The sequence below is a fragment of the Tribolium madens genome, unplaced genomic scaffold (genome assembly GCF_015345945.1).
Source record: "Tribolium madens isolate multiple individuals breed KSU strain unplaced genomic scaffold, Tmad_KSU_1.1 Scaffold_2;HRSCAF=44;Tcas5.2_LGX, whole genome shotgun sequence".
Classification (NCBI taxonomy): Eukaryota; Metazoa; Arthropoda; class Insecta; order Coleoptera; family Tenebrionidae; genus Tribolium; species Tribolium madens.
This window is the reverse complement of record NW_025400995.1, coordinates 310634-338602: the sequence shown is the minus strand read 5'-3', so window position 1 is coordinate 338602 and position 27969 is coordinate 310634. Positions and strand designations below refer to the sequence as shown.

Genomic DNA, 27969 nt, shown 5'->3' with positions numbered 1-27969 from the left:
CCCCTTCTAAACCTCACACTATCAGATTTTATCAAAATTTATAAACCTCACACTACCTGATCGGATTTCAACCACTGTCAGAAGTGTCAGATTGAATAATTGAAATCCAAAGGACCTTGGTTAAGATTTTTTTAAACATAAAATTTAGTCACTTTTGGGCATTTTTCAGCCATGAAAGTTTCGCGATCCATAGTTTTTTTATTAAATTTTCGTTTTCTATCTTTGCTTATTCTCCGCATTTTGCCGTTTTTCACTTTTAGCATGTCCAAAATTGCTACTGCGAGAGAATGAGTTAAATTAATTTTTACACGGATTGAGAGAGTTGGAGCTATCACGTTTTAGTCATAGATAATTGTGTTGTGTATATTTTTTTTTATTCTTTATTTTAAATTTAGTCAAGGATTTTTATTCGGGCTTTAGCGGAATATAAAAAGCAAAAAATACTCAGAGGGCACCGACGAATGAATAATAAAAAGCGATTACTTATGTAAGCCTCAGTTATAAGAAAAAGGAAATTTAACAGAAAAGATGTATATTCTTGCATAGTTAAAAGGAAATACATAGTTTATATAAGAAGCATTGGACAATCTAGAGTTTATTTGTCGTAAAATATATAATAAAGAGGTTTCTTATCTATACCAGATTTTGCATTCAGGATCAAACAAGTTGTAACCATAACAGAGGAAGTATTCTCTATAACGAGCAATTGTTCATAATAAAAGTATATTCCGGAAAACACTTTTAAAAATGTGTCGTGCGATTTATTCTTAGGGGGAGATTTTATCACCGCGTCACATTGGCTGGTAGAAAACTTAACGCTGTTTTAAAAAATCGCATTAAAGCAAAAATTGTACTATAGCACGAGTAAAATTATTGAACAGTAAGAAACTAAGAGCAAAAAGGAGCACGTGAGTAAAAGTTAATTGCGAAAATGTTTGTTGAGAAGGATAGTAGAAAATTCATTTTGATTATGAAGTAACATTTTCGGGATTGGAAATCGCGTGCTTTATAATTCCATAAAAACATCGTAACAAAATTTCCAATTTTAGGATTGTCGTCGTCTTTTAACCGGTCTCGGCCAACAGAATGTTTTGGAAGTTTGCCAAAATGTTAGTTCTAACCGAAAATCGCCGGTACATTCTCCAGTTTCAGCAAACTGAAACGAATGTCGGGCTATACGGAACGTTTTCAATAATCACTAGTTCGCGTTCGAGTCGACTTGGAAAACGCCCTCAAACGCCAACATTTGTTTTGACACTAGCCTTTCTGATTTATGTTTGACACACTAGAACTTTGCCGACAAACAAGAATATCCACTCTAAAATCAGTTTTAATACTTGCAAAAAGTAACTAATCGAAATACGGCAATCAAACTCGCGAACCATTCAAGGAATCCCACCTGAAACAAAACATTGGCGTTAGAATTGTTTGAAAACAACTAGAATTGAGCATTCATCTTACGATAAACAATGCAGCCCTTTGTACTCTACCACTCGGGGGGTCCAATTCTCATGCATCTCAGCACATGTTCCTGCCACTCACATCGCCCCATTCGCAATATCAACTCAGGTCATAACTAGGTCATTCGCAATTTCAAAAGATCAAATCTCAAATCGCACTAGATATATTGGGGCTTTTTTCAACAGTTTATCATGTAGCCCGTCAGGATACGCAATAAAAAGACGGTTAAGCACACATGCACAAAAAATGAGGCAAAACGTAATATATAATTTGGTTTGTTTTTCGATATATTTTATAACCCTCCTAAGGCGGTGGAATAAAGCAAACTTTCGGAGGGTCAATATTTATAAAGGACCAGATTTACAAATTTCCACTTATATCTACTTGATAGAATCCTTATTACCAATAATAAATCGACTTCTCCCCAACCACATAATATAGGTATTTATTATTGAGCTTAATTAGTAGCTTTCATGACGCAAATTGGGTCGGAAGCAATAATTGTCTTGGAGAAGGAAACAAACAAGAAACCACGCAAATGCTAATTCTCTTAGTATTTGTAATTCACACTTTAAATCAATTTAGGTAAAGTCACTATCTTGTTTGTTTAGTTGGACGTGAGATGTGGGTAATTTTAATAAAACCTAGCCAAAAACACTTTATTCGGAGTTGTTTTCTTGATCCGATTCATTAGAAGAATTTGAAATAATGAAGGGCGACGCGTTTTTGGCGGGAAATCCTGATAAAGTCCCCTTGTAATCAGAGAGTAAATTGGGTTAATGAGCTTTTGAATTCCTTGCATCAGCTTAAAATTACAATCCAACTTGATTTGCAAGTAAAATTTTTCAATATAATGGACAAATAATAAATAATGTGTGTGGCACATGACGTGTAAGAAGATCGTTCGGCTGAAAGAAACACATAGTTCTTCCTTTTTCACTGAAAAATTGTATTCGATCTTGACCGATTCACGAGCAGCGGTTGGCCTATCACAAAAACGGGAAGATCGACAGACATAAATCGAATCTGACAAACAATGATGTAAGTTATTTGGATCTGTATCTATGCTAGAAATTAATTGAGCTTCTTTAACCGTTTGATGCTATTTTGAAAAAAATCGAGAAAATGCGGGTAAAAGTATGTATGTATTATTCCATTCGATTTGACAAAGAAATAAATGAAAATGTAATTAAGAGGTTGTAAATTTTGAGGAAGCAATTAAAAAAATTGATCGCGGTATTATGTAAAGTGTTTTTTCAGGATGAAAAAACGTATAATATTATTTATAGTATAAAAATGGAAGCGTGGTGATTAATTTGATGTTTGTTTAGAGATAGCAATAACTAAGCTAAGGGGAGAATTTATATAATTTAATTACAACTACAAACCGGCTTTAGAAATTGAATATGTAATTGAAATTTAATTAGTGAAGTTGTATGTTATGAGTAAAATTCTGCTGGACGTTCTAAACCAATAATTATTATTAAAGTACTAAGTGCTTGTGTGATATTGAATTCATTGTAGCATGATCACTTGCACACACATTTATATTATTACAGTTTCCGCACGAATTATGCATTTTATGATCCCATCATCACCTTATAAAATACGACTGGCTTTACTTGATTTAAATTTATTCGTATTTTGAGCAAAATTTGTTGAGAGAAGGGTTTAGTTAAAACACTCCGTTTTAAATGCATAGAAGGACATAGGCAATTTTCGTAATTTTGTTTGTATATTGACATTGATTTGTGTACGTCGTATATCCGGAACATTTTTCTCGTTATTTTATTAAATCCACTGAACGAACAAGGCAGTTGCATCCAATAAATCCACGAAAATCTTTGTTGTATGACAGCCATCATTTGTCTCATTTACTTCGCTTGATTGGGTTAATCAGAAACATGCCAAAACTACGTGAAAAATGCTTTTTCTATGTGAATTTACTTCCAACCCTCTTGAGGATCCTATAAATTGCTCTCTAGACTGCCAACCTTTCCTTTATCAATTTCTGCGCTACACCAAAACTTACATTTAAATATTTACCCAAATTCTGCAATATAACCTACTTATTATTTCAACGTTTCTCCTACTTCAAATACACAACCCTTATTCCACTTTTCTGCACTTTAATTAACATAACTTAAACAATAATTTTCAATAGTTATCAATTAATTCGATTCAATTTAATCGGTGACAAAAACTAAGTCAAATGGCCACCCGAACTCGCAAAACTCTTTTACGAAGAATGGAAGAGGAGAAGTGTAAATTTAAGCAAAAACTCGAGAAGTGTTTTTAAATGTTTGGTGAAAAATGGCTGAGCGAGAGTTGTAAGCGATTGAAAATAATTCTTGATCTTGGATTTATGTATCATCGTTAGCGTCGTTACATGCTGGTATTAGCCAGCCAGCGATTTTCGGCCGTCTTTCAGTCTCCGAAGGGTGACAGCAATATCGATCAGTTCTACTCGCGACGAAGAAAGCTAGATTTTGGTCCTTCCAGTACTCTTTCTGCGCGATTAACTGTTTCAAGATCGGCTTACGTATAAAGCATCGTTCAACACAAGCTTAACTTCTTTAACATTACTAATGTAACTAACATAACTACTTGGTAGAACTCAAAATTTACCATTGAACCCTTATTCTCAACTCTTTAGTTTCTTTCATAGATCCATAGAACTTTTAAAAAGTTATTAACTAGTCCAAAAATTTTCGGCCCGGTAGACGTGTATTAAATTTGCTGTATAGATATTACAAATGTGTATTGATCCAATCTACCTACAACAAAAGTTTGTATTGCCTAAAAGCAAACAGAGAAAGTTTGCAAATTATATTGTGAAAGGTCACAATTGAATTAATATGTCTGAAAATATGACCCTACATTGATATAATACCGAATCAAATGAGGCTAACAAAGTCACCTTTTAATTTAAGCACTTGAAATTTTTTCCTTTTTTTATTAATGGCACGTGTAAATTGATTCATTAGCACCCTCCAAACTGTTCATTCTTGTTAAAAATCAAATTAGCAAGTTGCTCGCAGCCAACAATATTTTTTGACGTTTCAGAATCAATAAAAAATGTATTTATTGAAACGTCAGCAGTCATCAACTATGCATTTATATCTTTCGGAAAAGGAAACACATTTGGCTTTGGTCTAAATCAATTTCCTCTTTTTGATTTATAAGTGATTATGTCTCAAAATTTATTAGCTTACAAAATGTTTTCACACATTTGAGTGTTGAAATTAGTTAGAAGTAAAAGTTTTGGAATTTGACGTTTCCTTTTATTCTGAAATTTGAAAGATTTCCAATGGTGATATTTAATTTAAAACATGAAAATTGCACAAGTTTGATATGTGAATGAAAAATTATTTGAAAAGCACACCGGATTCCATTACCGTTTCTTTAAATTATCAATAGGGGTGTTTTTTACTTTAAACACGTAAATTTGGACCAATTATCGGGTTAACGGTATTGAAATTCAATCAATTAATTGTGTTACATTCAAAGTAAACTATCCTTTTATGAGTGAGTTTTTATAGTCTCGCTGAGGGTAGACAGTAAATTCAAATTATATAATATACACATAAATAACTCGGCAAAGTATTGTATTTGTTCTTATATTTGTATCATTTTACCAAGGACATATAAAACATGGTTATAAACGTGAATGGAAACAATATGTTATTTATTACACGAGTCCAAATAGCGAAATAATTTTCTCAGATTGTGTTACCCAAGAGTAAAATTCACTTCAGCTTTTCCTAAATAAAGGGAAAACAACTTCACTCTCCTAACGTGAAATTGGTTTTGCCAATTTTTTTATAATCAGCTTTAAGCGCAAATGAGATTGTAGTTAATATACCCAAGAGGTTATCTAAGCTTGATTACTCATTAAAAACTATTTTGTACTCCCACCGCCAAGTATTGATTTGTCTCGGATACATCCGTATATGCCGCTCTATTTATTGTTCATAATCAATAAGATCGTCTTAATTAAATTAATTATTAGATGTACTATTACCAAAATAAGCAATGAAGTGTTTAGGGAGCAAAAAATCTCGTTTGTAAATGTTAAGCATAATAACTTAGAAAAATTATCCACTGGAGCTAAATTATCAAGTCTGGAAAGTTTAAATTATTAATCTAAAACCTCGTATTGCGCTTTCCTTCAAGGAAAATTTATCATTCGGTTCATAGATTTATTTCTATTGAGAAATAAATAACAAAGCAAACATTTCCAACAAACTCTAAACGGATGAAAAATCTGTCATACAGTAAATTTCTCTCGTAATGCTCCCCATGCGGTATTTCCGAACTGAATAATACAAACTATAACGTAAATTAAAGAATTTTAAGATTGGCAAGTGGTTATGTCGGCTTTATTTATAAGACAGTCGAATTCTATACGTTCTCTCAGGCGCAATCAATTTTCTTCATGACCCTACACACCGACATTCTCTAATACCATACTAAATCTGAAAGCCTGCACTCCAATAAAACCATACAATTCTGCTAAATAATATCCGCCGTTCCATTTAAATTAGGAAAATCAAATTTCAGGACAGTCAGAACCACTTTCATAATCGTACTAAATTTTGCAGCACGTTAAACTATTTTACAGAGAGGACACGCACACGGTAATAAATTGGTAGAGCAAACAGTTGACAAGAACAAACACATTATTGCCATCTGACATGAAATCATGGCAAATTCCATGTTGCCATACACAAATTACAAATCAACGCATCTTTCAAATGTAAATTTTATCTCTTTATAACCAAGTTGAAAGCAATATTGCCCCATAATGTAGGTATTGCTCTCTACATTCCAGTTAATAATAGTTTCATTTAGAAAAGTTTTACATTGAAAAGATGATATGTTTTCGCTTCGCTAACAACACAAACACCACGTAACGCTACGAAAACCTTCAACAACAACAATTAGACCACCATCATCTGACAAGAAACATCACACAAAATAAAATAAAAGTATATTTAAACGCCCAAAAAATGAATGGAGAATGTTTTTTAATCAATTTCCATTTTGTGGAGTCATATCACATTAGTAGTAGTGATGATGATGTTGTGAGCTCTTGATTAATAGTTTCATACATCTTTATTTTATTCATCAGTCTGATTGATTGATGCTAGTCGTAACCCAAAGTGAGTCTTTGTGTATAAAATGAAAAGAGGATAAGAGTTCTGAATGTTAATTTATTGAGGACGTGTCCATTTAAGAAACTTGTTATCTTAACATCCATATTATTTCCGTTCTCTTAAGTAAATTAAACAAACGGGTCTTTCTCATGTTCGTAGATGCGTGGCAAAAAGCAAGGTTTAGCTATTTTTGTATTGACAAGGTTGAATTAGTAGTAAATCATTTGTTATTAATCAGAAAGTGAACATTTAGGAAGGTAATTTGAAATTCTCGGACATTTAACTCAGATTGGAGATGTGCTATTTTAAGCTAGCACAGTTGGTAATAAGCTATAACCACCATTAAATTCAACGTGCATGCATCTGTGACCAAACCACGTCAACATACCTATCTGTTGGGTCAAGTCTAGAGTGTAATTAAAATTCAGGTTGTGAGCAATAAGAAGGTTGTAATTATTGTGCATTGAATGCATATATGTATGTATTTGGATTGTTTCTATAATATGAGTTGTAAAATCTAATAAGGTGATATGGGGTGAATGCATCCGCAACCACTTAAGATTACAGCAACCAATCTCGTTGAACTAACTCTCCGGAATACTGAATACGTTGTTCGGTGTAGATGAATAGGAGGATTCCAGTCTTAAACAAGACAAGGTTTATACCTGTAGTATGGAAACTGTTGATTTCAAGAATTGTTCTTTGCGCTAGTGCATGCAAATTAAGTTTTCCCATTACGTCACGTATCTACCGTGTATGCTCATAATTACAATAATAATCTAGTTACGATGGTTGGTCTTACCGAAATAAAGCGCTATATGAGAAATGTATGGAAATTGCTAAGATACAACACATTTCTAGGTTCACTGCTATGCATTTTAACACTGCTGCCTTCATGTAATTAGATCTATTGTTGAAACAAATAAGAATTTCTGATCTCGACTTATCTGCCAGCAGCTTAAACTAGAAAGACAGCAAACATTTCACAACTGTCACTGACAAAATGCATTTGAGAAAGACGTATAAAGGTTTCTACGCACGAAGAAATTTCAGTCGGCTCATGTTTCTACCTATTTATGTAAAAAAAGCAACATTCTATTGATGAATAGCCTATTACTAGCAAAGTGAAGAAAGAGTGAATCAGGTGCACTTAAATATATTTGATTATAATACCCCAAAGGAGGTCCCTATTTATTACCAATTTGACTCGTTCGAGAGTATCCTTTAAGAGTCTCCAAAGACCTTTTTAAATTTTCCGCACATATCGTTAAAATTGAGTAAAAACTAAAACTAATTGATCTAAAGCGGTTCCCAGGTGTTCTATAATCATGACGTTACGGTTAGAATTAAGTAGAATTACAATGGCGAGAAGTGCCATTCTGGTCCCTGGTTGGACATTTCAACATCGGTTTCAGCGCTCTAAACGTAGAAAACAGATGTTTCTGATATGCATAATTACCGCATTTATCATTCTTTAAAACTATCAACTTTACATGTATTTCCTCAGGTCAAAATGTATTCCAGCCAGAATTACACATGACATAATCATAATAATTTTCATAAATCCATGATTTGTCAGAGTGGCCACTTTGTTCAAACGAAATTGTTTCCGTGCACACAAAAATCCATTTTCTGTTTACGTGCTTTTGACAGCCATGTCAAACGAAACGATAGCATTATTTACCAAATTCAAATTATTCAATAAATAGAATGATTCGCTCAAAAACACTAAACAGCTAATTAAAATGACAATTTCACTAAATATCTGCTTGTAAGAGAATTTGTTTTCCGAAGAGGAAAAAATAAAGATTTCAAAAACACGTTTTTATCGAGACGTCCCTCCTCTCAGTGACTGAAGAACATCTTTGATATTTCCACTAATGAACATATTTATAGCGTTCAATTTATCAAGAACTTTCCTTACAAAAGTGATTTATGGTATAAATCGAGAGATGATGGCTTAAAACACGTTCCGAATGTACCAATTCTTCTAGGACAATTTCCGTGATTTCTTTATGACAACTGATAGATAACTCGCATTTTATTTGATAAAATGTACTAAATGGAACGTCAGATTGGATTGTTATAAAAATGGTTGAATACTACGACAAAATATTCGTTGACTTATTGGACTAGACGAATAATTTTAAACGGATGGATGGAAATTAAACAAAAGCAAGCAACAAGATCGTTTTAGATATATTGACTTAAAATATAGGTACAGAAAAAGAGGAGAGATGTATATATTTTCCTGCCATACCTAAGCAAGCAATTAATTTGAGTAAACGATCGGTAAATATGGATAAATGCATCAACCTAAATTTTTTAAACTAACAGATCGTAGTAAAGCTACGTCAGACACAAAATAAATATTTGAAAATCCGTATCGAAGTAAAATATGATTGAAAATAAAACTAACCGTGAAATAAATAAAATTTCCCCTGCAGATGTGACAATTTGAGTTTTTTATAGGTCAAATATGGGTACTTTTCGTTTAGATTGGATACAATTACACCCGTTAACGTTTTAATTTACAAACACAAGCATTGTTTCATGCCAGAATGCTCATATTTTGTCTTCCTTTAGTGAAACCTCTAATTCTAATTTATATTTGTGCTATCGACACATTTTATGTGATAACTGAATATTCAAATCTCACACATTTCTTCCACTTTCAATAAAATCATCCCAACGACTAAATCCAATCAAAAAAGAATTAATTCAGAACAAAACATTCGATTTCGTTAAGCAAAATGGTATTTCAATTCAAATCCGAGATGTTGAAAACAAAACAAAAACTAAAACTCCCCTTTATTCCCGGACTTTCACTAAATTAACTAATAAAATTCGTCTTCCGCACATCTCAAGAACTTGATTGTGATTGAACTCAGACCGAGAACCCTGGACGCAATTCTTTTAACCTTTAAACTTCGTAATGTTAAAGCTATTGACATGGAATTCCTTCAAAACTTCCTGTCACGCTATTTTATATAACTATAACTTAACCTGCCTTCGTGTCGAAATCACAATTATTTTAAATAAATTGGTGTCATCTAATCAAACGCTTATCATTTATTCACATCTTGTCAACAGTCTTTCACACTTTTTACCAAAACTTGCACTCTTCCAATTAATTAACGCAATGACAGGATTATCATTTAATCATTTATAATTACCCACGCTGTGTTCGAATTTAAAAAAAATCATCCACAGAGTCTTTGACGATAAGCTGAGTATCTCCTCGTAATTAATTGCTCTAAATCCACAAATTTTCTAGCTCAGATTAACCCACCCGCTGTATAATATTCATCAATCCTTGCAATTCAACCCACTGTCTCAATACGAACAAACCGCGAAAACCTTTTTACTCCTAAGACTTAATGACATTCCTATCAAACCCGAATTTACAAGTAGACTCAGACTCCATGAATTCAAGATTCGATGAAAATTAAAACAGTAACCAATAAAGTACTAACAAATAAAAAAGAGTCTTGTGCGTTGTGTATTTTTATAAAATTAAAATCTGCAGTTGACTGTTATGAAAAGTCGCAAAATAAAAATTGAATAAACAAAAACAAAATAAAAACGTTCTTAGTAATATCTGTGTTTGTTCAATCGATATTACAACATATGCGCATCAAGAGGAAAGTTAAATTACACATATTTCTCCACTTCCAGTAGTTATCCAAACTGTGTTATGTGTTCAATACATACAAACATAACTGATGATCGTAAAGTTGTATCGCTTTGAAAAGGTAAAAAAATGATTCGTAAAACTAAAATGACGACTTTTGCAAAAGACCTGTTCTGAATTGGATTATTTTTTCTATTTATTATTTTTGAAGGCTTGTTCTTGGCGTCCTCTTTGTTATCGCAAAGTCGAGTTGATTATCTGAAAAGAATCACGTCAAATTTTGAAAGAGTTTGTGAAAGCTTTAGGAATGTAGGTATTAACCTGGTTCGGTTATGCTTTTGCAAAATCTATGATTGCAAAAGCACAAGAGAATTGCAAATTTCTTTTTATAAGAGACTCAAGTGTTGCAATTTAATTTTCTTTAGTTCTCGGTACAGTTGTCGACGTACTGAAACTGACTAAATCTTGTATTGTTTGCGAATAATAAAAAGACTTGAGCAAGTGTTCTTGGATTGGAGGCGTTTTGCGTTGGTATCGGTGGTTCAGTTCAATAACAGTGCTACAACTTTAGTAGGAAATTGCTTTTTGAAACAGATTTAATTTCAAATTCAATGTTAAAATAAAACTGTGCTGCAATATTGACATTATGGTGGAAGTAGGTAATGTAACTGGGAAAGTAATTAGTTTTTGATTATTAGGTACGAAAGCAAATATGGTAATAGCGGATCGTGACAAAACAACACTATGAAGGATTTGTCGTCTAACACAGCCAAGTATGTAAAATCGGTTTTTTAATCCTCACTTTATTGAAAATACATTTTGGTTAACTAAATGTTTAACTAAATTAATGAAACTGGGACGTTTAAAAATACATCGTTGCTAGCAAAGTGGATTGTAATTAAGTGTATTTAAGGTAAATTAATTTAAGTTAATTCAGACATGGGTTTTCCGTTAGTTGCATGTTGCAAAGTTGCAAATAAAAACGACGAGAGCTTCGAAAACTTCGACCTGATACAGTTGGTGGCGTTGTATGAAGAATCTGCATATTCATGGTGAGCTTCGGTAATCTGGTTGAATGTAACCACTTGAGCACATTTAAGAGTCTTACGAAGATAATGAACATTTTTGCAAATAATCGCGGATTTATGCAAATTTTCTACAAGGTAAAGTGAGTTTTTACTTGGTACCTGACTATGAATATTTTACTATTAATGCGTCCACAAACGACACTTCTTCATTTATCAAGGACGAGTCAACGCCACTGACACAATTATCGCGTCATAGAAAAATATACTGATAGATTAAATATTGTTGCAGTCCCATTCAGGATATTGCAGGGAAATCCTGCTTTATTCTAAATCAATTTTCCAACTATAAATATTCCGCACTGTCAGAATTTATGTTGTATTTTCAGCGTTCCATACATTTTAATTTATTTCGCTCTTAAACAGCAAACCTTTGATATATTTTGATAACAAAAATTTATTGTATCAAAGCTGAAAACCGCCAGAACTTTTTTCGAATGTTTCCCATTTTCATTTTTCTAATTTTACAACATAATAAGTCAAAAAAATGATTAATAAATACTCATTAAAATTTATACACCTCGCAAGATATTAACATTCATGAAACTTAATTTTGTTACACCGCTCAAACTTAAATACACTTTTGGAAAACTCAATTAGAAACTGTGCTATGAAAAAAAAGTACAACCAAGAAAAGATGTATTGTGAAAAAAATCAGTATTAAACTAGTAACATAAAGCAAAATCTAGGTATCAAGAATATAAAAAAATAATTGAAAAATTACCCGACTTTTGTTTAACCTTTTTTCTTGGTGAAATAGTTTAATAAAGCCTATATTTACTACTTTTCAAGCAAAAATTAGTAACTTATTTTTAATAAATTAAATATTTTTCTTACAGTTGTCAACGAAATAGTAAACTTAATTTTCGTAAAAGAGAGAAGAAAGTAATTTTTATCCTAAATTTAGTACAAAGTGACATTTTAAATTCGAAACCTTACAGAGCTGGCATTTAAAAAATGCCAAATTGCTTTTGCGAAAGTTCTAAATTACATTAAATAAAACTACGTAATTTGTAATAATAACACTGGTAATAAACATCTGTTGTATAAGGGAATATAAACAAGGAATGGGTCGTGCCTTCTGGATACAACTTAAGATACAAACAGGTTGTGTAATATTATTTAGCTTAGGTTGTAAATTATTACAAAGATTTGTTTTGACAACAAAATTTGTCTTCCCACGCAACGTATTTTTTTGGTAAAATAATAATTAATATTCTGAGAGTGGATTTAAGACAGGTTTGCATTCACTCAATTGAATCACGAACAATCTTTTAATTTATACATGAGAATTTAATTAGCTTTTTGTCGGCATATCCATAGCAATGGTAAAATCGATTAAAAGGCAAGCGAACAGACATTTTTAAGTGTTTGCACTTAATAACGTAAAAAAATGGAATTTACTCTGTCCGTCAAAAGCGTCGTTCCTTAAAATGTGTGGCATAAAAGCTTTAAAAAAATAATTAAGCTAGATATTTACTCATTAAATAAAAAAAATTAATATGAAGGGAATTTAAAAACGTTTTTGAGGATAGCATGACTGTTTGTTTATACTTTTTTATTTTGCGTATAAAAGAGAACTTTGTTTACTGTAGCAATGAAAAAGTTCATTTAGACCAAGCCGTGTTTTTTGCTTAGGATTCCTTTTGCCTAATTGAGAAAGTAATAAGGATTTAAGGTCTTAATTTATATTTTTTCACTTGAGGACTGTTTTTAAAGATCCGCTTTGAAGTTTCTATGAAAAAGGCTTGAATAGTAAATATAAAACAAAATTTATTTTAATATTTTAACTCGACTTTTGTTTCCATTTCAGAAAGCTAATTCTTCTAAAGAAAAACAATTTTATTTACAAAGTAAGGAAAATTTTGATATTATAAAACGAGTATTATTTATAAATTTCTTCTTCACTTAACATTCAAAATCTTGTTTGAAGACGCTTAATAAACGGGGTGTATAAAATAAGATCCTGCTATTGTATTCGTACATCATATTGGACAGGCGTTTGTTTTAGACGAGTTTAAGTACAAAGAACTACAAAAAGTTGAGCTAAAGTAGTAAAAGTACGTCAGTCGTTTGTAAACAAACGGTTAATTGAAAATGTGACTCTGGTTTGAATTTTCTTGTTATTTTTGTATATTATATTAATAAAATTTCTCCTATGCGAGAAGTTTGTTTGGCGTCTTTAATATTAATGTTAGGATATGAAATGTATTTTTAATATGTTTATTGTGAATTGTGTGCCTGCACTGATCTCATTGAAATTGAGTTCTACCATCGCACCACTGAAAAAATTAACTATAAATATTTATCAAGCGCCAACGCTATCACAGGGAAGAACATGAAGGGGTTTTAAATTGTTGTAAGTTTAAGGTCAGTAGTGGTGGTAAAGCTGAGATTGTTGTTCGGTGACAGTAAATGCAGAAAAGCAAATATCCAAGAACAAAGGAAAATTGATCTCTAAAAATAATAAAATACTCGGGTAAGGAACGAGAATAATGTAACTTTATCAATACGTGACAAAAATTTTCATGTTCGAGCTTGATATATTGATTTGTCCATTGAAGCTGATGATAAGAAAACGCAACGCATCTTCTGATGTCGATAAGGCATAAGAAGATCTCCAATCCTAACGGTACAATATACCTAGTCATTTACATAAAATTCATGATTCATGAATTTTAAAATTGATGTTAAGGAAATCAAGTTATGAATATTTTTTATGCTGGAAATGCAATAAGAGCAAATGTCGACAATAGATATCTCTTTAGTATTGGTAAAATGCCGCCGTTTTATATATCGATCCAAATAATATATTGAAGCTCTGTACTCATATTTGCACCCATCATTCCTTTAAATTATTCCAGACATTTATTACTGTCACTCCATCTAAATGAAGTCGTCTAACACCTACCATATGACTAATTTCAAGTTTATCTTGTTTTAAAGTTTTGCTCCAACTAACAATATTACTTACCCTTCTAACTTCCACCACATACATCACTTTCTTGTTTCATGTTTCTTCCGTAATTATTTGTCTTGTGTAATTTAAATTTCCCTACCCCTTCAAGGCATACATTTAATTCTAGAATTGTAACTTAAATTATGTGTGTCTTTTTTATTACTAATAAGGTGTTTTTTGTTCAAATACCAAGTTGAAACATGGGTAATTGTACGAAGCTTAAGCATTTAATGTAATCTCAACTTTTCTTATTTAAATGCAAATAAAATATATATCTTCAATAAAAGAGGCAAAATTTAAGAAGAACGATTAAACCGAGGAAAGTGTATTTAAGGAAAAGTAAATGGCTTCACATTTAAATTTAAGAAGTAATACGCATTTAATTCCGTCTGATAATTAATTATATTTAAGCAATTAGTGAGCCGAAACACCAAACCGTGTAAAATATTGCGAGGTATGCCTAAGCTTATAATCAATTTTGTTTTATGCCCCTTCCGCACTAGCAGCTTCAACAAAACAGATTACTTTAAACAAGGCCCATCTATAACTTGATACCACCAATACGTTCTAAACTAAACAAAGGTTTAATTTGAATAAAAAAATATATGTAATTTGATCTTGACTATTTTTTTAATCAAATGTAAGTTTTATATCTTGTTAACTAACTAACTTAGTTAAACCACATCATTGAATAAACTTGAACTTTGAAGCATTACCACTAAACAGACCACACTAGGAAGCATTTCCAAATCTATTTCGACATGTCGTAAAAATATCTGTGTTGAATCCGTTCGATAATTGAGCAGTTGGTCATGAACGCTATTAATTTAATATATCTCAATTACAAATGATTGATCGTTCAGAAAAAAACTATTTTTTTCTAAATGGCACCCTTCATCCAGCAGAGAGTGTCCATGTATCACCCCTAACTGCAAAACGACACCAACAAATTCATTTTGGAAATATATAAATGAGCGACACGAAAATGTGATGAATGGTACAATTCATTTAAGTCTGTATCGAGGAATTTCGGGATGATTTTCAAATGAAAGAATTGATGAGGAAACATGGAAGGATAATTGGCCGACCTTTCGGTGGAAAACAATGCTTCCAGAGGGGGTTTCAAATGTTCAAACCCATGTAAAGTATACCCCCTATAAATCTTAAACGTTACTACATAGACAGGTATATTATAAAAAAAAGACAAGATAAATTTCAATCGTAAATGAGCTCGTAACAGAATTTTTGTTTAAACATGGCATGGAAAAAATGTTACTATTCACCACAGCGACGAATTTGCATACAAGGATTGGATGAAACATCGAACACGGCTTTTTGAATGATGATGAATTCGAGACATAAAATACCGAGTTTGGCTTTTTGTCACCATGGCAGTCTGTTGATCACTTGAATCAATGCAAATGAAGAAATTGCAGTTACAATTCGCAATTAGCTAAATTCAATTGTTGAGACTTGTTCCTTTCTTAATAAAACCACTGTCAGAAAGACATATGTGTCTCCTACGGTCTGTTGCAAATGAATTTGAATAATCGCTTTAGACAAAACTAAGAGCCAGGTGCACTTCCTATTGCACGGAATTTCAATTAAGTATTGTCTGCACGCAAAACACTAAAACGCAAGTTAGAAAGATGTGTGATATTTGTTTGTTCATCACTTTATCGGAATTCAGGTGTGGAGTTTTCTTTTAGTTTATCAAATTTTTATTTTAAAAACTACATGAAATTTCATTAAAACATTAGAAATTTCAGCTTCCGTTAGAGGGTGTGATTGATTAAGTAAATATTTAGAATGGTATTTAATAATTTTGATTAATTATGAAGGCGATTATACTTTTGGATTAAACTTGATGAAAATGGAACGGATTGATGATCTAATTTAAATAGTAATTTCAAATTAATTTGGTTACTGAGTTTGAAAATTATTGTCACTGAAGTATCAAACATTCGCGATTCAAATATAATCGTTGAAATTGCATTATTTAATATAGTTCTGTCGCATAAAAGAGTAGATTGGTTTAGAATTAATAAATAGTGTTTTAATAGTAATGTGATTGTGGTTAGACAATGTGCAAATTTTGCTGGTACCAAGATTAGTTTTAGTTTTATGGCCCAAATTAGCATTTTCATTGTTGTGTGTATTTCTTAAGGAGTTTTAATTAACACGAACCTGATTGCATCCTAATTTAGTCTTGCAGTGTTTTCTTTCTTCGTTAAAATTTATTCATGAAAAATCGATGAAGTATGGTGTTAATATTTCATATGAATTACTGTTCCAAATGAGTTTCATGTTGATTAAATAACCTAGAGAGGTGGCGTTTTATTTCAGTCGTTAGTTTACTTACCAATCAGACAGCGAATCGAATTTAATCCCGTTAATAAATTTAAATGGGATGAAAACAATTTCAGAGAATATTTCAAGTGTATACTTCAAAAGTCAATACATTTTTGTAAGCGATAAGTTTCTATTCTGGCCAGTGATTCGGTTAATATGCCTAATAAATCTTTTGATTCCCGGTAAAAACAACGTTCGGTTGCACAAAACAGCAATAAATTTCAAAAATGTACCATATTCTATAAATTTATGACCTATTAATATTGTTATATTGTAAATGTACATGGCATTTATCAACATTTACCAAATTTTTTACCATGGACTCGCTTTCTGTTGTAATTTTAATATCGTTGACACAAGAAATATCGCTAATACCAATACGTAAACGCGGACTTTTACTGACTTTAAAGTAAACATCTACAAAGTGTGTTTTATTTAAACTACACTACTCCCACTTTTGTTGAAATTCAAGCCGCGTGAGCCGGAAGTATGTGTGATTTTGATCTCGCTTTATTTTGATGTATTTCTTACAGCTAAATCGATAAAATTCTCGGAGAGTACGAAAGAAAAATGACCAACAAAATGGAACTTCCAATAAATGGCCTGTGAAAAATATAACATTTTGAAATTTTTCATGTTGCAAAATATCGAATATAGATTAGAGAAAATAGAAAGCCAAATCTTTACTAAATCAAAATGATGCTACGTAACCCTTCTATGTTTGTTTATAAATCGATTTTATTAAGAGATCTGACATTCCTTTATGAAAAAATTATGTTGCTTTGTATGGAAGTTTGTAAAAAGCGTACCAAAAGCTCGGTCTTTTGTTTGTCAAATCTCTTTGCTGTTCCAAGCAGCTACTTTGTTTAAACTGATGCGATAAAAAAAATCGTTTAAAATTCCATGAAAATGACAAAACTTTTATAAATTAAAACCAAACACTGTTTACAACTATTTAATTTCCACAAATAATTTTCACTTAGCAAAACAAGAAAACTTTCCAAATTTAAAATCACTTAAAAGATTTTATTTTCTTCAGTTTCACCAAACTCTTTGTGATTAGGTATAATTTTCTGCGTAGCCATTTAAGTGCCCAAATCTAGTGGGACTTGTCTGATTGAATAAAAGTGAGTTTGTGCAAAGTAATATCGGCGAATACTCAAAGGAAATTTAAATTGTTGCTAATAAGAACAAAGAAAATATTGAAATTTGTGGTATTCGTGACAAGACTTTATTTCAAGCCAAATATTATTGCATTTTGAGTTGCTTTGTTTTTTGGTAGAATGGAAAGCGAGTCATTATCCAACAAAGCAACTAGCGAAACTTATATAATTGTAATCACAAAGTTTCTTGTATTTTAGATCGAGCAAGCACTAACAAATTTTCAGGTACAAATTTCAGCTAAAACTCATTCCCAGATGTCAGCTATACGTATTTATGAATTACATATTTTTGTGTGCTCCTATGGACAGTTAACCGTCGCAAACTCCGCACTTATTAGAACCCAGCAGTGTCACATAATCACATTTATTACATCTATATGTTGTTAGTAGAACTAACAGAACGTAAGGAATTTGGACCGGACCTTTACCGACCTGACCACATTAATTCCTAAAACTACAACTGTTTACGTGAATCTCAAACAACCATCACACAGTCTACTTCAACGTAATTACGATTTACACAAATTTCCTCACAAAAGCATTTCATGTCTTTTAAAAATACCATTTGTTTGGCTTAATTCAGAAAAAGATCTAAACGTATAATTTTTTTGGTTTTGTATTTGTTGCTGCATTACGAAGAGCTCTTCCTAGTGTGCGGAATTTCAATTGTGTGCACGCTAAACACTAAAACGCTGTAAGTCATAAAACTTTAGTGGTAATGTTCTAACTTATAGTGACATCAGAGGATGTCTAGAGAATCAACCAGGAGTGGCAATCGCTTGTCTACTCAATAAAATATTCCTCAATTATGGAGTAAACAAGCAATTTTCATACCTTTTGTTTAATTCTATCCCCCGCGTGTGTATGTGTTTAAAATTCATGTGTCCTTAACGAAAGTAATCAGAAATAAAACTAACCATCAGGGAAAGAACGAGATATTTCATGTTGCACGAGTATGGAAATTCCTGCAAATATTATAGAGACACATTCCAGAATTGTGGTATCTTAAAGTTGTTTGTGGTTATTCATACTTGGAAGCCGAGCCAATGTACAGCTTAAACCACTAAGCTCTGCCCATATTGATGACCTTAGCAAATAGTGACTTGTGGGAAACCACATTTTGCTTTGGAAACCATTGTTGGCATAACCCGAGTTATTAATTTTGAGAATATCCATTGACACGTAAACCACAACTATTCCTTCAATATTTGTGATTTTAGGCCTTCTTTGATTGTCTATCTTTGAAAAAACAGCAAAATTTTTAGAAAACTGCCCTCTTATTAAAGCGCTAAATATCCTGGTCCAGAAGTAACATTTTATATTCTACTTTTACGACACCAGAAAGGTCGTAACATTAACCCTCTGAATGGCTAGTATTTTTTAGGAGCGTCCTTAAATCATGTCTATCCATAGTGTAAAACTTATATTTCCCCAAATGCCTCCTGCTAACCTCTAATTTTAAACTAACCCTCTTATTAAAATTATTGCCAAACTCGTAACCTTATTAGCATGAAAATATAAAGACAATGTGTCGCCAATGGGTTTGCAACCCTTTAATTAAGTGTTTGAATATTGATTGAAACTTGAATTTTCGAAAAGAAAATATCGCTTAGTCCACTACTATCATATATATTATTTATAGTATTAAAGAAGCGATTTGGTGTAAATAAGGGGAAACAATTGAAGGGCGTATCCAGGGTTGTTTAATATACTTTTCGGATATTTACACTGTATCACGCCCCTTAAAATCAGCGTCGTTTTTTGTTCGATAATTTATAAAGTTGTAACCCGGCTACCATTTATCTTTTTTGAGGGAGTAAATTTAGGAAACTAAGAAAAATGTGCTGAATCCTGGACGTAGGTATTTATTGTTTGAAAGAAAGAGACTTTACAATGTCTATGTTCAAAACACATGTGAATTAAGACGAGATTAAAAATCTCGTGTCACGCCGTATAACTACAAAATTAGGGTTCAGTAATTGAGACCACCTATAAGAAAGTAGCGGCGACGTCTTGCTGACGTACACCTGTTCAAGTTCGTTAGTCATCTCAAAGAATGTTTTTACTCAATTCATTGAGCTTGCTAAAAATAGGTTACACGTTATTAAATAAATAGTATAATACAAAAATAAATTCGAAATTTATGTATGTGTTACGTTAGTCATAATTATTGCCGTGAAAAGTATTTTTAGGATCGCGTGCCGTTATTATCGTATTTACATTACTTTTTTAGCGGTTTACTCAAATCCAAAGATTTTTCAGCGGTGCATACGCCTTTCCAAACGTTTTAAATAAACAAACTTTAACTTCATGGGAAAGTTAATGAGCACAGATCGTTATTTACAATTAAACTAAAATCCAAACATTTCCATAAATAACACAAATGTCATTCAACGCAATTAATGCCACAAACAAATGTTGCATTCGTCTCTCGTTAAATTCCAAATATCCGAATAAAGCAAAATGAGTTTTTATGGTGATATATTGACATTTCAATTCTCTAAAATCGGTATTCTTTTTATTTTATATAAATAACCGATAAAGATTTTCAATTTCAAACCGGTATGATGGAGACAGTTGTTGTTGTTTTCGATATTTTTCCACCATTGCTGTCTGCTTCAAGCTTTGCAAAGTTTCCTTTCGCAGATTCGCGCTCTGAAATATCCGAGAAGATTTCATATGAATATTTAAAACTACGTACATGCAAATACATGGAGAAAACTGCAAGTCATTGGCTCCCGTCATGACAAGATCCTGATTGATGAATTTATTTGAACAACCCCTGTACAGAATTTAATGTTCCTGAGTTATATTCAAACGATGCTGAAAGGAGCAAAAAGCTTGCGTTTATTTGTTGATGTGTAACAATGTTTTCCCAGTCGTATGATGAGAGTGGAAACTGGAAATACTCCATTAGAAGTCTTTCTCCGGCTCCCAGTCATTCCTAATGTCTAACACTACTCAGAAAACGTCGATACTAACCCTTCCATTCCTGTATTTATTTCTGCAATTACCTTATTCACCTATTCCTTGACGATATCGAAAAATATACATATTTCCAATTTCTGGAATTCGGAATATGGATTTTTGGGAGGTGAAAATCAAAAAAGATAAATTAATAAAAACCAATCAGTTTAATGAATTGGCGATTTGTTGAAGGCGTATACATGTTATATAAAGCAGTTAAATGGTGATAAATGGTTTGCTTGGCACGAAACGTTTCAGTCAATTAAAATAATTACTAATTAATTAATTTATGAAGAGAGTAGGACAGTCCGTGTTACATATTAGCACCCCGGATCGTAAATTGATTATCAAAAAATAGTAAAGAAGTTGAATGAATTGTACATTTGTTTGGTTGAATTTTTTGGTTCGTGATAAAATTAAAATAAATTTTGTAACACGCAGGTTTTGTTTTAAGACAGGCAATTATTTTTTCAACACGTTTATCCAGCAACCCTTTTTTAGACAGTCAGGTTTATAGAGTTATTTACGGCTTAAATAAGGTCTACATAATTAATTCAGTTTTATGCATGATTTTAATCAAATCGAGAGAGGAATTTTTTTGACTTTTATAAAAACAATCTGATTAAATAACGAAAAAGAAAATTTAATTAAAACACGAAATTAATTATCAATTTCTCATTTTTAATAAATTAATAGTAGGTAAATGATTCTTAATGTTATTTTACTTACAAAGTTTAAAATCACATGACAATTATAAAGTTCAACAATCGTTAACGTTCTCGCGACTATATTTAATTTTACTCACTAATGAGCAACTAAAAATACCTTGTTATCGATTTGAAAACTTAATTTTGTTTAACTTACACAGTTAGGTAACTTAGCTTACACTTTTAAATAACCCAACAAAACAATACAGAATTTTCAAGTTTTATAATCGGATCATTTTAACGTAAAAAAACTTTAATAGTTATTAGATTGTTGTTGAAACATTTGAGACACGAAACCATCTCAATTTTTAATTCTAACTGAAACATATTTTAAGTAGAATTTTAAGCGTGAAAAATAGACTTAAATTTCCTTCAAAACATAAAATTATGAGTACCTATTTTTATGAGAACACGCAAGAAGGACATACATTTTAACATAACAATTTTACAAATCGTGTTAATTGGATCTATAATTTATTTCTTAATGTCGCTTCGTGTAAACCTGGATGAATTAAAATTATAATTTTAGTTACCAGGAAGTCACGTTAGCAATTGCTTTTATTTATGCGAGCTAACTTAACGACTGTTTTGTTTCCCATAATGTCGTAATTATAAATTTTGATAACCTCCTATAAAAAGTAAAAATAGACAAACATTTCAAACTTGTGAAAGCTGACCATGCCTAGAATTAAATTGGTCGACTGTCCTTATTAGGATAAATTATCCCACAAATGGGATACAACCTCCCTTTACTCATTAATTGTAGCCGTAGACTGTGCACAACTCTTTGTAATATGTAACCGACATGCCTTACCAGTTCAAATGAGCAAAAGTAATGTGGAAACACACTCTTATCACACAATAGCTAATCACGATTCTACTACAACTGACCATAATGACCCAATCTTTTGAGCTATTTTTATACCTCCACAAACATTACTTTACCAAATTGAATCTATTATCCATCAAATCCCACGCTTCCATTTTTGTAAAATTACTCTAAACGATAGATTTAATTATTATAATAGTATAGTACTTTTCGTAATGACGGTCAACAAAATCAATTTTTCAAAAAAAAAAATTATGGATTATCGATCACTGATTCGATACTGAAATAGCAACATATAGTTGATTGGCTCTGATATTACATTATTCGGGCCATTGTTAACAATGCATCTGCGGTCGTTATAGGACATATTGTAAAATTGATAAGTCAGTTTGCTGGATTTTGTCCATTAATAATGCGGCTCATTTGGTCAAATTTTGGTCCTTATGAATCCTTGATTTGAAACAGAAAAGTGCACCCAGTAAATTTTTAATTAGTGGTGGATAAATAGAAGGTTGCGTGTCTCATTTTATCTTGCACGTTTCACATTGCCATTGAGATGAGAACGAAATTACACTAATGTTAAATTTATGATAAGGTCGGTATTGGTTTTCCTCTACCGTATCTCTCTAGATTATTTTATAAAGGACCATGTAATTATCTCTCTAATATAGTGAATCAACTAATTACCGATAGTGATGCTCACAGAAGCGTTAAACTTAAAATAATAAAGAAAATTACTGAGGCACTTCAAAGGTGATTCTATACACTTTGCACAAACCGCATTTTCTAAAGCCAACACTTTATTATAGAAGTTTTAGTAGACATCGTTGTCTAACTCAAGAAAGCCCTTCAGGCCCTTCTCGTTTATCACAACAATTCATTGATTAATATAATTCACATTTTGCACTTCACATATCTTAACAGTGTTGACACATTCCAGTTTTTGGCCGGGTATTTTTTCAAAAATTTCAGAAAGGAAAGATAAACACAAACGGATGTAAACGAGATTATATCTTGTTCCCTTTAAAACGCCATAACCACAATGTAAAAGTAAATTACTGAAACTGAAAGTTCAGTGATATGTTCATGGTAGGGAAATTATATCAATACTGATTGAGAATGTTTTATAATTGAATTCCTATCGATTGAATGAGTTATAAGCTAACCATTAATTTCATGAATAAGTAGCACAAATAAAAAATTTACCAAATTTAATTCATGCTCTAATTCATAATAATCTCTGCAATTTTATACTAATTACATCACAATATTTAATATCTTCAGCCTACATAAAATAAATAAAATTAATTTTGAAAACTCAAAAATACAGTTGCAGATAACGATAGTGATGAGCATAGATGTCCTACAGTCATGCACTAACACAATGCGAAATACTGTATTTATAAATTTATTAATGTCTGGACAAATTATAGTTTATGTCCATATTTTTCAACAAAAGACTATTTTTACTGTTATAATTTATGTCTGAGTCAAAATTCAATATTATATAGTATATTGACTAATTATTGAAATTCACTAAATGTATAATTTTGGTGAAAAGTTGCCGACAAATAATATTTTTAGTATTTCGATAATATTTTCCTGTTTTTTATTATTTTCGAGAGCCATAAATTGAAAGTTGTTGACTTACAACGATAAAAGCAATGCAATTATTGGCAAACTTTGATTTATGTGGGAAAAATGTATAGTAATATGAACTGAAGTTACTATAAACATATAAATAATGTAAGTTGGCATATAAGCGAGAACGTTAAAAAATGTATCGCCTGATTCCTTCTATTAGTAATGACTTTAATAAAAAAACAGTTTTAAATATTGATTTTTTGTGTTTTGTTGGTAATTATAAACCCAAAAGAGAACCCAAAGAATTTTGGGTATATATACGAGTGACACACCCCATGTCATTTTTTGAGGTTAATTTAAGTAGGAAGAAAAGATATCATTTGAGGAAAAGTGACTGGTTCTTCTAATGCAACATTTGCAAACATTTCACGTTTCTTCCTTGATGAAAACATTACTTTAAGCCTGCCACAATCTGCAACGAAGGACGTAAAGTAAATGTGCGTTGTGATAACCGTGTTATCCATAAGTGATTTTCAATTTTTGTGGTAAAGGGTGAAAATTTAAAAATAATGAATAATTTAGGATTAGGTTAATTCGTCTATCCACTTCGACGATTTTATATCTCCATATAACTCAACTTTTGCATTTTTTTAAAAGTGTATATTCACTCAAAGGCATTATCTTCATAAAACTTAATGCCCATAAAAACGATTTTATTGATTTTTGGATGAATAAATAACAAAACCGTAAGAGGATAGAAGTTACACTCATAATATACTTTTCTTGAGAGAAAACGAAAACTCTATTAAACTTTAAACTAAATATTTTTGCGGCTCAAATTTCTTAAGTAGTTTTGTGCTATTCCAAATTGTGATTTTAACAAAGTGTATTGGAAAACCGGAAAGTGCTTTCACATCATTAAAAATTAATAACACAACCATGCCAAAGATTGACTAAAAGTCTACATTTTTAACGCACTCAACAATGCATTGGTCATGTTAAATTTTTAAAATATTTCCATGTATGGATTTCTTAAATTATTCAAAACTTTTCAAAGCACTCAATTATCAACTACCTAGTCTGGTCTTGTTTCAATCCTAAAGCAATTTAATTATTCACTCAATAAATTTTTCATTTTTTTGTTCGTTTTGCGTGATGCAACGTGACAAAGACATTTACTAATTACATAGTCTGCATAAAGCAGACATAAGCCTGGCATGCAATGAAAGAATATGTTTAGGTGACAAGATTAATAAAGTTGATAATAGTCAAAAAACTTTATCCAACATTTTTAATAAATTAAGGTTGATAGCCCTAAACCCGTTCCATTATGGTGGTTTATTAACTGGATAAACTATTCAGACTTTGTTATCTGAATATACGCAAAAGATGATTAGCCGAATTTTAAATTGAGAAGCAATATGTAACTGCCATAAATTATAAATTAAAATATGTTTTAAACACAGATAATAATAAATATTTTAAAATCAAATATTAGCTTTAAAAATTTATAGTTGTTATCTGAAGAAAAGGTTTGGAAACATGTTATGTCCTGAGGCGCGTTGTCAATATTAGCTAACAATTATTTCACAGGTCTGGAAAAAATTGAGTTTGAATGTTTTTAACAATTTGAAATAAAATCTAAATAAATCATAAATTAGGTAAATAGCTGACAATAAGTTAGTATCTCCAGGTATAATCGTTTTCATATTAATGCGTATCGAAGTAAAAATTCAAAAAATCACAGCCTCAATCTGCCTTAAAAATTATTTTCTCAAATAAATATGTGTATCCCAGTTTTTGAGGTGGCAAAAAAAATTAAAATCAAGTATGCAATTAACGTAGCATGGAAAACATCATTATTGATGTGTAAAAATTTATTCTGAATGACTTTTTGTGTGAATCGGCTTTTAAATTAAAGATGCATTTAGACTTCTACAACCTACTTGATGCACATTAATATATAAAAGAGTATATTTGTAAATGTCTAAACTATAAAGCTGTGCTCACAAAAATCAATCAATCATATTTGAATCAGATGTATTTAACCTCCTTTGTGATTTTAATACAAAAACTGAGTGTGGGAGCATACCTATTTAAATAAATTAAGAAATCCCTCATTATTTGTTTAGTAAAATAAATATGAGAGAGGATTTTCGGTGAGTAATAACCGTGGGTGCGTTATGAAAATTAAATTTTCAATATAAAAAAATCGTATAGATAAAAAGGGTAGGGTTTTTTGCATATACCTACAAAGAGTTAAAATGGGGCAGTCGTTAGACCTTTTTGGTAACCTGCGGCTACTGATACTTTTACTGATCCAATTTTCTTTGGTATAAAGGATCAGTTTATGAGGGATTTAGTATTTTCGCTGTTTATATTCAGAGTGATGCTAATCGATTCGATAATAGTTTACGAGCTCAATTGTCTAATGAAAATTGACGGAATTCTGAAAATGTTTTAAGTTATAATTTAAATACTGTTGACATTATTTACGTCGTTAAGGTATTGTGCAAAATATGCCATATATTTTCATTATCATACATTTTCTTGGTAATTATGAATGAGTTAAATTAGTTCTGAATTTTAGAGGCCTACCGCATGTACAAGGGTAAAGTTTTCAGGGTAAAATTAAGCTCACATTACGTCAAAATCACTTGAGCTTATGGATGTGGCATGTTAGAGAGTTTGGCTTTGCTAATTCAATAAAGATAATTACCTTTTTCATCTTATTATGTCCGCACAGGCTTCCTGTACATATAGTAGACCCTTGAAAGGATTTGTAACGGTGATAACAAGCAAGTAATTGTTTACTATTTTCCAATAAAATAAAACTCATTTCATTTTATGTAATAAATTGATAGATATTTGATTTCCCACGACTGACGTGAAGAATTCCTCCCTCGTGAGCATCCCGCTAACTCATCTCTAACGCCCACATTACAATAATTAATGATTTATTATTAAACACCAGTGAAAAACCGTAGCTACTTGTTTTGTCTCTCTTTCGATCAAATCTGCTTTAATTTTAACTCTTGAACTATGAAATGATCCTGTTAATAATAACCAATTACCTATTCTAATATAAGTACCACAATAGAGAAAGGAACCGTAAACTATACCTAAGAGATTATGGGGATAATTAATTTCAAATTAATGCTACCTAAAAAGTATTGTCATTTGTACCAAATAATTTTTCACAAATAACCTCAGATTTCTTTTTAGGTAGAGTGGTAAAAATGTTTGCGATTCTCGGATGATTTGTTAAATTGTTCAATTTGATGAAATAATTTGGGAACAGTGAGATGTTTACTTGTTTTTAGTAGGGAAGTTGAGAGACTAAAACATACCCAACAGTCTATAAAACTTAATTTCTAAAAGACAATAAACAGGGGACTCCGGAGTCTTAATTAAAGCATGCATGTTCTAAGACTCAGCTATCACCCTTTTACCTGTGTTGGAAAAGATCATAGCAACCGCCAGAAGGTATGGCACCATAATGTCTCCCATCTCGGCAAAAATGTCCAATATTTCGCTGAAAACTCACATTTCCATTCACTGCCACTAAAATTCAAGTTGCATTCAAACGAAAACACTGTTGCAGTTAAAATTAAGCCACGCCTGCTTTATTGGATTCACGGTGTTTGATTTCGAAAATTATCCACAAATTTGTAAAATAAACAAGAGCACATTGTTGCGTCTGTTGAAAGCCAGAAAAATGTTCCGGAGAAAGATGTTGTCACAAAAAGTTATATCACTTGTAGTGACTTATTTAAAAATGAAAATATCCGCGTGTTCGTAACAGGTAAATTGTGGATGAAGTGTCGTAAATGATCTGAAAGGGGCGACAGATCTCGCGATACTAGCTGGCGTCGCGACGCTTCCGTTGAAACCGTCGTATCTTGCAGGGCGCCCCCTAGCGCTTCGCTTCTACACTAACCGACTTGTTTCGTATCGACCTCCACTACGAATTTTGATGCTCTGCCGTGTTCTTTTGGGTGTACACATCTTTTCTTCACCTAAGATGAGGAACAACCCTTTCACTTGAAAAATGCTTCAACGAGCTGTA

General features: G+C 31.5%; 1 protein-coding gene across 2 annotated transcripts in view; it reads right to left on the bottom strand.

The window, feature by feature from the left end:
* Positions 1 to 27746, bottom strand: part of LOC123006075 (protein sidekick-like) — a 122975-nt gene extending 95229 nt beyond the window's left edge. For both annotated transcript variants that reach the window (XM_044400235.1, XM_044400236.1), the window contains exon 1: positions 27353 to 27746. In XM_044400235.1, coding sequence (XP_044256170.1) covers positions 27353 to 27410 — 58 coding nt within the window. In that variant the 5' untranslated portion in view covers positions 27411 to 27746. The remainder of the gene's footprint in view (positions 1 to 27352) is intronic.
* Positions 27747 to 27969: the final 223 nt, after the last annotated feature.